This window comes from Salminus brasiliensis, chromosome 23, assembly GCF_030463535.1.
Source record: "Salminus brasiliensis chromosome 23, fSalBra1.hap2, whole genome shotgun sequence".
Taxonomy (NCBI): Eukaryota; Metazoa; Chordata; class Actinopteri; order Characiformes; family Bryconidae; genus Salminus; species Salminus brasiliensis.
This window is the reverse complement of record NC_132900.1, coordinates 29,405,638-29,420,591: the sequence shown is the minus strand read 5'-3', so window position 1 is coordinate 29,420,591 and position 14,954 is coordinate 29,405,638. Positions and strand designations below refer to the sequence as shown.

Below are 14,954 nucleotides of genomic sequence, written 5' to 3'. Positions count from 1 at the left end.
CTTTACAGGAGAACTGTTCTTAACTCTGAATGGAAGTCAATATATATATATCTGCCCTTAAAAAATGATACCATGGAAAAAATAAAATAAAATAAAACATAACACATTAAATGTAGCACATTAAATCTGTCTAAATTTAATGTGTTATGTTTTATTTTATTTTATTTTTTCCATGGTATCATTTTTGAACCTCTTTTTTTTTTTATATAAGTTAAATGTTGCAATTAAACAGTAATTGTGCATTAAATGTGCAGGTTTATGTTTTCTGATGATGTATATTAAATTTATATATATTTTTAGATTTATTACATATGTATGTTTGTAATAAATAATAATAAATAAATGACTATTATTCCATTAGCCATGTCTGACCACTGTCATATCAAATCAGCGAACCAGACGTCCAAAAGCTACCTCATAGAAAGCCTCTGCATTAAATGGTTACAGAGGAGTTTCATGATGCTGAAGATGTTTTATGAGAGAAGAGTTTAAGAAAAGGTTTCGCCATAAAACATAAAACGCCATGAACAGCAGGGAGGGGCATGCAGGGTGGTGTAAGGCACAAACCCCTGGAATTTGCCACTTACATAGAAAACTCAGGGTTCTGGTCATTTTGTATTGTATAATTTTGTATAGTAAATTATGTGAAAATTGTGGTTGTATACATTACCCCCACTGTATAGGGCACCCCTGTACCCCCACAATGGACCATTCTGGATTAAAACCCACCCTGAATGACTCTGTTTACATCTCAGCTGCTGAATAATGATTTTATTTAATCTTTGGAATTTCCTTTTAAATCCAGAGTAGAAAAGTGAATGTCCTCTACTTTTAGTGGTGCTTTTTAGCCAAACACACCCCACCTGTGGTCAAATCACTGTAATGCATGCCCCCCCCCCCCCCAGGCTTATTGCTGAATAATGAATGATTAGTGATAGTGAACTGTTGACTACCCTGTACTGAATATACAGTAGCACCCTACAGAAGTTGGAGATATGATGATGTAGAAATACAATACCACTGCTATTACTATTACAATTACAATTACAATTACAACTACTAAAAATACTTTGCTTCTCAGTTTACAGTCACTGGAGAAACAGTTGGTTGCAACAGTATGAGGGGGGGTCCATGGGATGATTCTCCAGACTTCCATCAAACCTAAAACATAAAGATAAATCACAGCAGAATGAGCTCACAGGGAAAGTAATGAGTCGCACTGTATTTTGAGAGTGCCACACTATGTGTCCAAATGTTTGTGGACATCCCTTCTAATGAACCGCTTTGCACCGTGCCTAATGCCAGGCATGGGCTAGAGGGGTATAAAGCCCCCCCAGCACTGAAAGCTGTGGAGCAGTGGAACTACATATTTTCTCTGCAATACTTTTGGGATGAGTTGGGGAGTTGGGGATGATGAGGTAGGGTGGTGATCCTCCTGACCAACATTGTGACCTCACTAGCGCTCTTGACGCTGAATGCAATCAAATCCTCAGAGCAGTGCTGCTCCAAAATCTAGAGGAAAGACTTCTTCCCTGGACAGTAGAGACAGTTACTCCAACAAAAGCAGGATAACTATTTTTAAATCTTCTTAATTTCAGAAACAATCAATATGAGCAGGTGTCCCAATACTTTTGTCCTGATAGTGTAAGTGCTACAAAGGGTTCTTTGAGCGGTGCTACAGAAGAACCGCTAAAGACCCTGAAGAAAACTATTCATCTGACGTTTCTTAAAAAGTTGTAATTGCTGGGACACAGCTGATCCATCGTCTCGGTTGACACCATGCCAACGCCAGAGACTCTAGTTGTGCAGCAGTCATCACAGTTTGCGTCTTGGCGAGACGGATGAGTTGACACTGCTGTAACATGGGGCTCATCTGCGTCTCAGACGACCTTCTGGAGTGGTTTGAGGGATGGGATTTGGATCTGGTTTAAATGAGTATTGGGTGCCAGTTTTATGTGCTTTGGCCTGATCCTGATGTAGCCCTGATTCTCAGGACACAGGTGTAAACAGGGTCTTATACTATCACTGCTGCTCACTCAAGGCTGGCTTTCACGTTGACTAACCCAACCCTATCAATCATCATAATATCAAAGTAGAAAGTAGTCATACTCACACTGTCTGCGTTTGCACGATTTCTGTATCTTCATAAATCAGCTCTTCTAGGACATCCACCTCAACCCCCACCACCAGCGTGTTCCTCACTAAACAGAGGAGCATCATTCATTCATTAGGGAAAAAAAACAACACTGTTCATTTCAGTACCAGTGAATGTAAAGACATTTCCTACCAAGTCAGTTAGGACCACCCCCACCACCCCCCATTTACATCAAGTTACCAGCACTGGGATGATGAAGGCTAGCATGTGCATCCTCCCAGTCACAAGAAGCTCCACCACATCCCAGGTGAAAAATCCAAAATCCAGCTCAAGACCAGCTTTTGTTTAGCTGGTAGCTGGTTAAAGCTTTGGTGGTTAATGATCACGCTCAAGCTTGGTCGTACTGGTTGTCCATCAAACGTAACCAGCAGGGATCAATGGAGCTCAACACGCTTGAAAGTTCTGCTGCATCAGCTAACAGACCCCTACATTGGCTAATGCTACACCGTGAGCGATAGTATGGATAGTATGTCACCTCAATTGTCTCCCCAACTTAGCTGAGCCAATTAACCCACTTACTCACTGGGACTCCCCCCATCACTTGCAAAGCTCCCAACACTAAAAGGGTGTAGACCAGCACACCAGCATCACTAGGCAGCCAACACACTCGGACATAAACTATTGGCTGATGATGCCTATGCCAGCCAGCATCACTGTGGGAGTGATAAGGGTAGAGAGCATGCCCATGTGGGGCCTGTATGGTCAGCCCAACTGGGAACCAGAATGTTTTTTTTGTCCATGGGTTCCATGTTGGGACCAGGAGGGGTTAAACATGGGCCCTATCTTGGTTCTACACTGGGCCTAGATGGAACCCATGTGAGATTAGGATGTGCTGTAACCCACCTTCCACCTATGTGAGCTCCACATGAGCACATGGGCTGTGAAATGCAGTGAAAGCTGTATAATACACACCATTAAAACACTGAGGAGGCACGCACAGACATTGGTTGGTTGCCTCATTACGCCATCTCGAATGGACTGTCCTGCAAGGGCATAAACCGCCTTCGGCCTGGTCTGACCCTTCGTTCGTTCTGTGACTTGTTGGAGGGCACGACGCTCCAGGAATGTGTTCCTGGCTATCTTCAGTTTGGTGGGACTGTGCCATCCAGACTGCATGGTCCTCCAGCTCCTGTCCAGCAAGGACCTCTTCGAAATCTTCTTCAGCAACAGTCAAGCAGGAATCTGTCTCGATCTCAACATACTCATGGGTGAGGTCATCATCGCCTGAAGGACAAGGATATTGAATAGTATGGATATTACTCTCAATTTTACAAATACCATATCTGGAGTCTCGGAGTTATTCAACCCCTATTCAGCACCTAGTGGAACCTCCTTCTGCTGTTACGACTGGCAGCATTCCTGAAAAATCTGAGCCCATTCCTCATGGGCAATGCCCTCCAGCCCACCAAAATTCTTGGGTTTGCTCCTGCAGCCCCCTCCCTCAAACCCCACCAAAGATTTACAATGTGGCTCAAGTCAGGCGCCTGTGACGGCCACTCCAGAATCCTCCAGGACTTCTTCTGAAACCAGGCCCTGATGGACTTTAAGGTATGCTTGGGATCATTGTCCTGTTGGAAGGTCCAATAATGCCCAAGCTTCAGCTCCTAAGATTTCCTGATACTTGACTGAATCCCTCTTGCCTTTCACACGCTAAAAGTATTTAGCCAAACAAATGTATTGGGACACCTGCTCATTTCTTTGTTTCTTCTAAAATCAAGAGTATTAAAAAAGTTCCTCCTGCTTTTGCTGAAGTAACTGCCTCTACTGTCCAGGGAAGAAGGCTTTCTGATAGATTTTGGAGGAGAATTGCTGTGAGGATTTGATAGAATCCAGCGACAAGAGCTTTAGTAAGTTTAGGTTAGATACTGGTTAGGATAAACACCACCCCACCTCATCCCCCAACTTCCCAACCTTTCCCAAAAGTATTGGATGGAGCTCCACCACCATCATTCCAGAGAACACAGTTCCTCCACTGCTCCACAGCTCAATGCTGGGGGGCTTTATAACCCTCAAGCCCACATCTGGCGTAAGGCAGCATGGTGCCTATAGGTTCATGATTATTTATCTGCGCCAGAAAGTCCTATTCTATTGGTAGTACTTCTCTACAGGGTCTAGACAATCCACCACCACTGCATATCATGGTTCTTTTTTATATTTATTATATTTAGGATTTATTTGAGATGTTAAGAGAAGAAGGGAAGAAAGGAGGAGATGAGGAGTAGGGAGGTCTGTTTCTGTTGCAGGATGACGTTATTCCATTTGCCCATCTCTCTCTGTAGTGTGTGCCAGCAGGCCTGCTGAGATCGGGTATGGCACTCCACTGCAGGCTTTCCGTTTGCCTTGGAAAACAAGGCAACTACAGACCGATTCATATCCAGACCCCCATCCAGATTTACCATTCCCCACACATTTATTAACCTTTTAAGCTCCAAGGCCAGGTATGTGGGCCCTCACTACCAGAGCCTAACCTAATACCATACACTAATATCATTAACCCTTTAAACTGCACAGTATATGGGCCCACAGTCGCATTCTTCGTTCTTAAAGCTACACTGATCCTTAAAATATATATGTCCATCCAAGGTTGTCTCCAGAAGAACTTCATGACCTATGTAGATGCATTGAATAACATGTTCATAAGCCAACATAAAGCCATATTTGAGTATTTGTGCCACTATTTTTTGATACATGTACAGTATTTATAGGATATTCACATTACATATTGTCCAACAATATTAACAATGATCCTATCAAGTAAAAAGAGAAAATAAAATAAATAATAATTAAAGGAAAAATTAACAAAAATGATAAATAAGTAAAGCTAATTAAATAAACCAAACAAGAAATAATATCAAAATAAAACAATACAAACATATAAAAGACAGAACAAGATATATCCAGATCCTAGACATAAGATTTGAGGGCATTGTAAACATACATCCAGCAGATTTGATATATTTTATAAAGTAAACATTGGAACAAGGAACATTAAACTAGAAACAGGTCTGGTTAATCACCACCAGCATGGCTAGTAAGGTCAAGCTGGTTGACCTGGTGATGCTGGACCTCCAGCTTCGGGATGTTGATCATGCTGGTCGATCAGCTTAGTCTTGATGACCAGCATGACCTGCATCAAATGCAGTACACACTATGCTGGCCAAGAGCTGGTTAACCAGATGTCTTACTAGAACAGGGTATGTTTTCACCTAGATGACCAGCTCTTCAACAACCTTGACCATCAAAGACCAGCTTAGACCATCAAAAACCAGCCACCAGCAAAAGGAAAAAGCTGGTCTTGAGCTGGATTTTTGAGCAGGGAATTAACGTCAGTTTCACAGGCCCCAGAATAGAACCCTGTGGGACTCCACAGGATATTTCTCATATATTAAGTATTGCTTCATAAATACTGTATTCAAGGCTTTTGAAGTCCTTATGTCAGCAAGGCTACTACTGCACACAGGGACTACCTAACAAATGAAGCCAGTTTAACCAGTATTTACGTAATTTGGTAATAACTGTGTTGGAAATTATGCAAATTTAAGACACAAACTACATAATTGTTAATAGGAGCTGCTAATGAATAATTCATACTTACATTACTGAATAAGTTACATTACTGAATATGATGGACCCTCTAAATAGTATCTCTAATAATTAATGAATCCCTCCCTCTCATAACATTAGAGTCATCCACTCTGGTTGGTTCAAATGGTTTTATAGAAGTACAATTTTGGGGTCTATTGTGAGTGTTTGAGTGTGAGGAACTTCTTAAAGGTCTAAAAACCCTTGAGTTGCTGTAGGTTCTTTACCAATTTAAGGGTTCTTCACCCTCACATATCTACATTACATATATGCTTCTTCATGGAACCCAAAATGCATAGTTAATTATGAATTATTACAGTTATTAATGCTGCAGATTCTGCAGATTGACTTCCACTGTTTGACTTTGCTGCCATAACCAAAGAACCAATCACCAAAACAATAATACCAATATGGAAAAGAAAAGAATCCACTGAATTGTCATGTCTTACCTGTGTAATAACACACTGTGGGTCGGTCATGCATCCATGAAGCACTGCTGTCCTCCTCATTCTCCTGCTGCCCACAGCAATCATAGCCAAGTCCTCCACGGCGTCTTCTCCAGCTATGCCTACAGATCGGTCTGTCTGACCAGGACAAATAATGGTTTTGGTGATGCATCTCTAACTGTTACCAACAGCGATGTCCGAATGCTGCGTTCTCTGCAAACCAGTAAGCAGATTGTCGATGGTAAGTGGGCAGTGCTGGGTGGGTCACTATAGATGACATTCCAAGCTACCCACCCTTTCTGTGATGAGACACGACATTCAGCCTCCTGGATAAATGTCGGATGTGATGCACCTCTCACTACTCCCCCTTCATCTGCTATATAAAGAATGGGCAGTGGTACAACATATGGGTCGGCATTATGGTGCATCACCGTAAACTTTCCATCTAGTATTAACAGCAGGATTCACTGGAACTAGTCCAATAATCACACGTCATATCAATTCACTGGCCACTTTAGTAGAAACACCTACCTTTGTGCTTTCACTCACTGGCCACTTTATTAGAAACAGCTACCGTGTGCTTCCACTCACTGGCCACTTTATTAGAAACACCTACCTTTGTGCTTCCACTCACTGGCCACTTTATTAGAAACACCTACCTTGTGCTTTTACACACTGGCCACTTTATTAGAAACACCTACCTTGTGCTTCCACTCTCTGGTCACTTTGTTAGGATCCTCTTTCACCAGCAGGGGGCAGTGTTTACATTCTGGAATATTGTGAACTGCCACCTCTGTCCTGGCTGTTTTTGGACACCTACCTTGTGCTTCTGCTTATTGGCCACTTTATTAGAAACACCTACCTTGTGCTTCTGCTTATTGGCCACTTTATTAGAAACACCTACTTTGTGCTTCTGCTTACTGGCCACTTTATTAGAAACACCTACCTTGTGCTTCTGCTTACTGTTGCTTAATGTTGGATGATCACCACCCCACCTCATCACCCCCAACATCACTGGATGGAGCACCACCATCATTCCAGAGAGCACACTTCTCCACAGCTCAATGCTGGGGGGCTTTATACCCCTCTTCCTCAAGGGTAACGTGTATCTGCTCCAGAGAGTCCTATTCTATTGGCAGTACTTCTATACTGAGTGTGTGTGTGTGTGTGTGTGTGTGGATTGCACACCTGTTTCAGCAATGGCTGCAACCTAAAGTAGCTAAATGCATTCGTTAGAAAAGGTGTCCACAAACTTTTGGACAGGAAGACGAGCCTTGCCGGAAAGCGGGTGGGCTGTGTAAACGCGGCTGGGACCCTCCCACTGCGGAAGAAGGAGCGGCTTTGATGAAATAAAAGTGAGAGGATTGAGTCCAGCTTCGCTCCGGACCTTCTGCTGACCTCCAGAAGACCTGAAGAACATCTCTGACATTGAAGATGAGTTACGGTTATGGAGCTCCACCCGCCGGCCAGCCCGGAGCGGTAAGTGCTGAGATTAACCCAAACCGCACTTCACATCCGGGTTGTTTATCAGGGTTCTCCTGCTGAAGGTTCTAGCTTCTCCTGGTCTGCAGCCCACATCTCACTCAGTGTGAGCTGACGTAGGATCACTCCCTGCCTCTGTAGCTTCACCGCGGCGCAGCGCCATTACTGTAGCTGGAGCTCCCGTACCCTGACTGTGCGGTTCCGTTGATGTTGGACCGAATGTGTGGTCACGGGTTTTGACCCTGTTTTTAGGCTTTGACCCTTTTTTAAAATCTTTCTAGCCTGGTCTTTCTACCGTGTGCTTCCACTCACTGGCCACTTTATTAGAAACACCTACCTTGTGCTTCTGGCCACTTTATTAGAAACACCTACCTTGTGCTTCTGCCCACTGGCCACTTTATTAGAAACACCTACCTTGTGCTTCTGGCCACTTTATTAGAAACACCTACCTTGTGCTTCTGCCCACTGGCCACTTTATTAGAAACACCTACCTTGTGCTTCTGCCCACTGGCCACTTTATTAGAAACCTATACCCTGTGCCTCCACTCACTGGCCACTTTATTAGAAACCTATACCCTGTGCTTCCACTCACTGGCCACTTTATTAGAAACCTATACCCTGTGCTTCCACTCACTGGCCACTTTATTAGAAACCTATACCCTGTGCTTCCACTCACTGGCCACTTTATTAGAAACCTATACCCTGTGCTTCCACTCACTGGCCACTTTATTAGAAACCTATACCCTGTGCTTCCACTCACTGGCCACTTTATTAGAAACCTATACCCTGTGCTTCCACTCACTGGCCACTTTATTAGAAACCTATACCCTGTGCCTCCACTCACTGGCCACTTTATTAGAAACCTATACCCTGTGCCTCCACTCACTGGCCACTTTATTAGAAACCTATACCCTGTGCCTCCACTCACTGGCCACTTTATTAGAAACCTATACCCTGTGCCTCCACTCATTGGCCACTTTATTAGAAACCTATACCCTGTGCCTCCACTCACTGGCCACTTTATTAGAAACCTATACCTTGTGCTTCCACTCACTGGCCACTTTATTAGAAACCTATACCCTGTGCCTCCACTCACTGGCCACTTTATTAGAAACCTATACCCTGTGCCTCCACTCACTGGCCACTTTATTAGAAACCTATACCCTGTGCCTCCACTCACTGGCCACTTTATTAGAAATGTTTTACTTTGATAAAGTTGATCAAATCTATCAGATTATTCTAATACACTAAAATCTACTCCAGTCACTTCATTTTAAAATCCAAAATATTTAAAAAATAATTTTCTGACTTGTCGAGCCCACATTTTTGGAAAATGTCCAAACGTGCTGTTTGGAGAAACCAGCCTTGACATGTAGCATCCCAGATACGCAGGGAGGAACCTAGTTCCAACTACTGTACTAAACTACTACAAATTATTTAATTATTTAAGTCCCACAGGGCTCTATTATAGGGTCTATAAAATTGATGTTAATTCGGGGAGAACTGCAGTCACGAGGGTGAAGAACAGAGTTTAAGGAGTTAATGAAAATAACTATTTAAAGAGTTTAAGTTTTCATAGAAAACCATTATCTTTACTAAAGAACCCTCTGATTAGGGGTATAATAAGCAAGTAACGTAGTTGTGAGAGTGAGGGACATCGGTGTCGGAGCACATGCAGCATCTCTGGGTTTTAGATCTGTCTAATAGAAAAGAGAAGGTTGACTATAGAAAGGGAAGTATCTTGTATCAACAGGAACCTGCCATAAAACCTACCGCCCGCAAACACACTACCTTTCCAGCAAATGGGCCATCAGTGGGTTTGATAAAGCATTAACCCCTTAAACTGGCCTAGTACTGGTCCAGATACACTCAACACTGTAGACTGGCTAAACCAGCCTAAGGGTGGCCCTCAGTACTGTGTCGGTTCTCCTCTGGCCTTGTTGTTCGCCCAACGTTTTCTTAGCATGATCTGAATGAACAGCTCACATCAGCAGCCGGATCCTGAGGGAGCACAATCGGCCTTGCACCTGAGCCCATCCTCTGGGTGGGTGGATGGCTCTCCCTCTCGTCCCACATCAGCTCAAAGTAAAGCTGGCTGGCAAGGGCGTGTTCGAGCTGGGTACCAGTGCTTTCCTCAGAGGACAGTCCTAGTCCTACAGGTCCACTAAATCTGGTCATTGTGTTGTCCATGACATCGCATGAGCCTCCTGACGCCCCAACCCACTCCATCACTTGATGAGCGGTGTGGCGTTTCTCATTGTCTAGTTGGTGTATCGAGCCATTGTTTATAGTTCTCCACCATGAAAGATGAGATTGATCCCTTCAGACACGTCCAACAAAGATGCTAATCATCAGCTCTGCAGCAGTTCCAGATAACCATCACTTCCAGTCCTATCAGCGTTTCTCTAATTCGGCTGTAAATGCAGGGAATTACATGAGCATATGAGCATGGCTCAGCGGTCAGAACTCTGGGCTATTGATGACAGGGTTGTGGGTTCGAGACCTGGGCTCGGCATTAGGCGAGGCCCTTTACCTTGTCAGCTCCCTGGGCGCTGGAGTTGGCTGCCTACCACTCTGGGTGTGTGTTTGTGCTTTCTGCCCCTAGTTCACTAGTGTGTGTGTGTGTGTGTGTGTGTGTGTGTGTGTGTGTGTGTGTGTGTGTGTTCACTACCACAGATGTACATAATATATGCACCTTGTTTTACCTTTACATTCTTGTGTTCCTTCTCTGTTCTGTAGTTTCCTGGAGGATTCCCTGGGCAGCAGCAGGATCCTCTCTTTGGGTACTTCACCGCGGTGGCTGGGCAGGTATGTGGGCCTCACAGAAGAGTCGCTGTTGGCAGTGTGCTGTGTGGGTCGCTGTGCAATGCCGGTCTTGCAGAATGTGGACTGCATCAGGGATAGTTCTGTTCCGTACATACTTTTAAGATTCTGTGACAGAAGATTATGAAACGTACTCGGTTATTTCTTCAGTGAAAGGTAGGCTTGCAGAATCTGTTGCAATAGTCACATTGCAGGAGGTGCAAGGTCACGTGCAATGTCGCAGGGGAATGAAGTGAAACCTCAGGCTTTTTGCTGCTTTGATACAAAAAGAAAAATTTGCACTGTTTTCATTTTCAATTCCCAGTCTACTAGAGGCTGCTCATATCGGCCCAATCTCATTTATTTTACATTAAGTTCTGGATACACAGAGTGTTGACATGGTGAGAATCTGGAGCTGGAGTTCTTTACAATGTGACCAGAGTTTGTGCTGAATGGACCAAAATAGAAATGCTCCAAAATTACTTGGAGTAAAATCTTTTACCATTGACTTCCATTGAAAGTTAAGAAGGTTTTGAGAGAGATCAGGAGATGAGTTTGTTTTTTTTGTGTATGCGTGTGTGTGTGTGTGTGTGTGTGTGTGTGTGTGTGTGTGTGTGTGTGTGTGTATATATATATATATATATATATATATATATATATATATATATATATATATATATATATAAAATTACAAAATTACAAAAATGCACTAATTAGTTTAAAAAGTGAAGAATATGTTTCCCTAAATTTTCATTGGCTGGTCATAGAAGATCCCATATGACTGATATGCCTGTGTTTCTTTTTATTCCAGGACGGTCAGATATCCGCTGAGGAGCTCCAGACCTGTTTGACCCAGGCTAACTTCTCCGGTGGATACAAACGTAAGACAGCTAGTTCCCACTTCAGGCTGTAAACTACGTCCAGAAAGTGCTCCCTCAAAAGAAGCACTGTCCACTACTTACAGATGTTCTGCAGCATGTTGGCCACCCTTCTGTGGAAGAGCGAGGAGTAGACAGCCCTGCAGTGATGCTGGTCAGAGCTGCTCTCTGGTGTAGAGGTTACTAACTGCATTATTGTCTTGTTTTTTTTCTTTGCAGCTTTCAACTTGGAGACGTGCAGGCTGATGATCAACATGCTTGATGTATCCTTCCTAACCACATCAGGAGGATCCTAATCGGAATTGATGAGCATTGATCGGACAGAGTGCAGCACTTACAATCTGTCTGAAATCAATGCCTTTTCCTGATTGCTTTTCAACCTGCCACAAACAGTGTAATGCAAAAGTTTGGACACCCCACATCAAATTAGCAGACCTAGTACAGGTAACAGTTATGGTGACCCTGGTCAAACTATGGATTGTTGATTTTCTGGGTGTAATAATTAGAGCATAATTACTGCTTATTTTCATTAATGTTACATATTAAAAACATTAAAAAAATAGCACTTTTATTTATTTGTATTTATCTATTGTTAAATATAAATACAAACATAATACAATACAACAATTAAATGCAAATAACCAAAAAATATCTATATCGTTTATTCTTTATTTTTTGGAGTTTATTTGCATTCCATTTGCTTGTATTTTTATTTGATATATAACTTATTAATGTATTATTATTATTATTATTATTATTATTTATTAATTAATGTATAATATATAAAAGTATTTTCCTAAATGTGTAGAATTTATTTACACTTTAGTACTTATTTTCACTTAGAAAATCTACCAAATATGTCATTTGCCCAGGGGTGCCCAAACGTTTGCCTAAGGCTATATGTGGCATTTTCCCGCATATTTTAGAGCATGACTTATTTGCTGCCAAAATGGGAATATATAATGAAAGAACTCAAACAGGACTTTTCACAAAATAGCGTGATGCAATCTGTAGGAAACGTAGAAGATTCCACGCAACACTGGGTACTAATAATATAATACAAAATAAACGTTTGGAAAAGGAGTGGAATATGTCAACAGCTCCACTTCCGATATCTCCAACTGTTTTCTGCTCTGTTAATATTTTTTTATGGAAGTGAGATCATTTCTCCTTAAGTTTCGTTTTCATTAGCGGGACATGTCCGGCATGATGGGCTTTAATGAGTTTAAGGAGCTGTGGGCAGTGATGAACGGCTGGAAGCAGCACTTCATGTCCATCGACAAAGACATGAGCGGGACAGTGGACCCACAGGAAATGAACCAGGCCATCTGCTCTATGGGTACAGTTGAGCGTTTTCACCACTAATGTCTGTCGCACATAGTGCAAGGTGTCTTCTGTAACAGCATTATCTTTGTTTGTGTTTAGGATACAGACTGAGTCCACAGGCCATGAATATCATTATAAAACGCTACAGCAGTCATGGAAAGATCACCTTTGACGATTATGTAGCATGCTGTGTTAAACTGAGAAGCTTGACTGGTGAGTCAGACAGTGAAACCCTGGCTTCGGTTCTTCTGTTCATTATTAGAATTATTAGCTCCTTAAATGGTCAGTCCTTAGATTAGGAGTAACTCAGTTTGCATAGTTTACCATGTGATTTATATAATAATAATAATAATAATAATATACATAGTTTGGGGGTTTATTTTATTTCCTGAACTGTGGTTGGCATCATGACCTAATCTGTAGAGTTAGCCCCCGGTTATTTTCTGTGATTGATGTTTATACATTGTTTTGGATTACATTCCTTCTGACCTGGGCATCTGTATTTTGTCTAGATATTTTCCGACGAAGAGACCAGGCGCAACAAGGAGTGGCTACATTTCAATACGATGACGTAAGTCTACTACAGCCAAGTAATTAAGAACAGACCATAGAATTGTATCCAAGAGCTCTGGAGGGTTGTGCGAGTAGCTGGTTCGGACAATTTAAGCCAAAGAAGCATGACTCTACGCTTACAAACAGAATAATTTAATATATTTGTTATGATTTATCATTTAAAGGCCCAAGGATTACATTAAAACATTAAAAATGTATGACACTACATTACACACTAGTTTACATAAAATATTATATAATATTGATTTTAAACCGTATTATCTTATCTCTAATTTAGTTGTTTTATATATTTTACACACACAAACACACACATATATATAAACACAGCTTAAAAACACTGCCTGGGTGTTGTCCTACTATACTAATGGGCATGGTTGATTGACATTTGTGTACAACTTACTTTGTACAACTACTTTATTTATTGATTATTTAAAATTGTAACATATTTTTGTGTAAATTTTATATGTATATTGTTTGCAGTCAAGAGCAAAAAAAATCTTACTTAGAAAGAAAACCACTCTGGCTTTTATGTAGTATATTATAATAAAATGTAATAAATTATTTTTCCCCAAACAACCGAAATGTTGAATAAAATGTTTGCTATATTGTTATTTTTATATAAGCATTTTCTTTATATATTGATATGATTATATATAATCATTCAACCCTCCAGAGCTCTTTTTTTTTTTTTTTTTTTTTTTTTTTTTTTTTTGTTAAATACATTTACAATTCAGGTATTATTCAGCACACTGTCATCTAATAAATGTTTTTTAAATATTATTGTTTATAAAAATGTTTTCTGTCTCTGTTTCAGTTCATCCAGAGCACAATGAGCACCTAAGAGCAATCTCCGGACCCTCACGCCAGAGTTTATTCTTATACAAGGGAATTTCTACCGAGCATTAGTTAATTCCTTTTTTTTATATAATGGCTTCTTTTTATAACCTGTCAGTGTGGTTTAGAACACAATGCTTCTTTTTTAATATCTGCATACGTACACATGGCTACATTATAACACTTTAGTTATTCTTTGTATTTTTTTTTAGAAACAGTCGTTTTAACAATTTACACTTGAATCACTTAATGCTTGTTGCTAATTACACGAATTACTGGAACTGTGTGTTAGTAATGAAGTGAAGGACCAAAAGAACTTGGATGAACCACTTGGAATAAAACTAAAGATTGTGAGTTAATAAATACAGTTGTTGATTTCAGTACTGTCTTTGTTTTCTTTCCTCCTTATTATTTCTATTTGTTTCTTATTAAAATGATACAAGTTGAAATTTGGTAGTACTTAGTACTAAATATTTAACACAATTCACACTAATCGCATTAAAATCCTCACTTATTACAAGCTATACCCACTGTACTAAACAGGGTTTCAGTTTCAAATGTTCTGCAGTAAATGTCATTTTAAGCCTGTTTGGTTGCCTAAAATATGGAGGTTGGAAATATTTCCAGTCAGTTTCAACCTATTTTAACAACCAAATATGAACAAAATGAATCCTGTCACATGTAGACTGATCTTTATTTGTTATTCAAATATGACAAATAGGTAAAACAATTACTCAATTACACAATTACTGCTGCTTTGGGATGGTTTTAAGGGCCTATATCATTAATAATGAAATGCATAAACACAGTTAAAGTTTATAAACGTAGCACCTTCCCGACCCCCAGGTCATACAGTTCATATATGGAAATAAAGCT

The 14,954-nt window shown here is 40.9% G+C and overlaps 2 protein-coding genes across 3 annotated transcripts; one reads left to right on the top strand and one right to left on the bottom strand.

Moving 5' to 3' along the window:
- Window positions 1–275: 275 nt before the first annotated feature.
- Window positions 276–7,869, bottom strand: LOC140546055 (uncharacterized). 2 transcript variants are annotated; one of them, XM_072669177.1, is made up of 5 exons: window positions 7,437–7,869; window positions 6,187–6,396; window positions 3,068–3,379; window positions 2,114–2,201; window positions 276–1,161 (listed from the first exon to the last, which is right to left on the bottom strand). In XM_072669177.1, the coding sequence occupies exons 2-5, from the start codon at window positions 6,353–6,355 to the stop codon at window positions 1,089–1,091; spliced, it is 642 nt and encodes a 213-aa protein (XP_072525278.1). In that variant the 5' UTR covers window positions 6,356–6,396; window positions 7,437–7,869; the 3' UTR covers window positions 276–1,088. The 2 variants fall into 2 exon arrangements, with proteins under 2 accessions (XP_072525278.1, XP_072525277.1); XM_072669176.1 differs by having other exon boundaries at window positions 6,187–7,869.
- Window positions 7,499–14,458, top strand: LOC140546056 (sorcin-like). Its single transcript, XM_072669178.1, has 8 exons — window positions 7,499–7,662; window positions 10,405–10,473; window positions 11,279–11,348; window positions 11,565–11,608; window positions 12,537–12,684; window positions 12,771–12,884; window positions 13,184–13,242; window positions 14,059–14,458. The coding sequence occupies exons 1-8, from the start codon at window positions 7,618–7,620 to the stop codon at window positions 14,083–14,085; spliced, it is 576 nt and encodes a 191-aa protein (XP_072525279.1). The 5' UTR covers window positions 7,499–7,617; the 3' UTR covers window positions 14,086–14,458.
- Window positions 14,459–14,954: the final 496 nt, after the last annotated feature.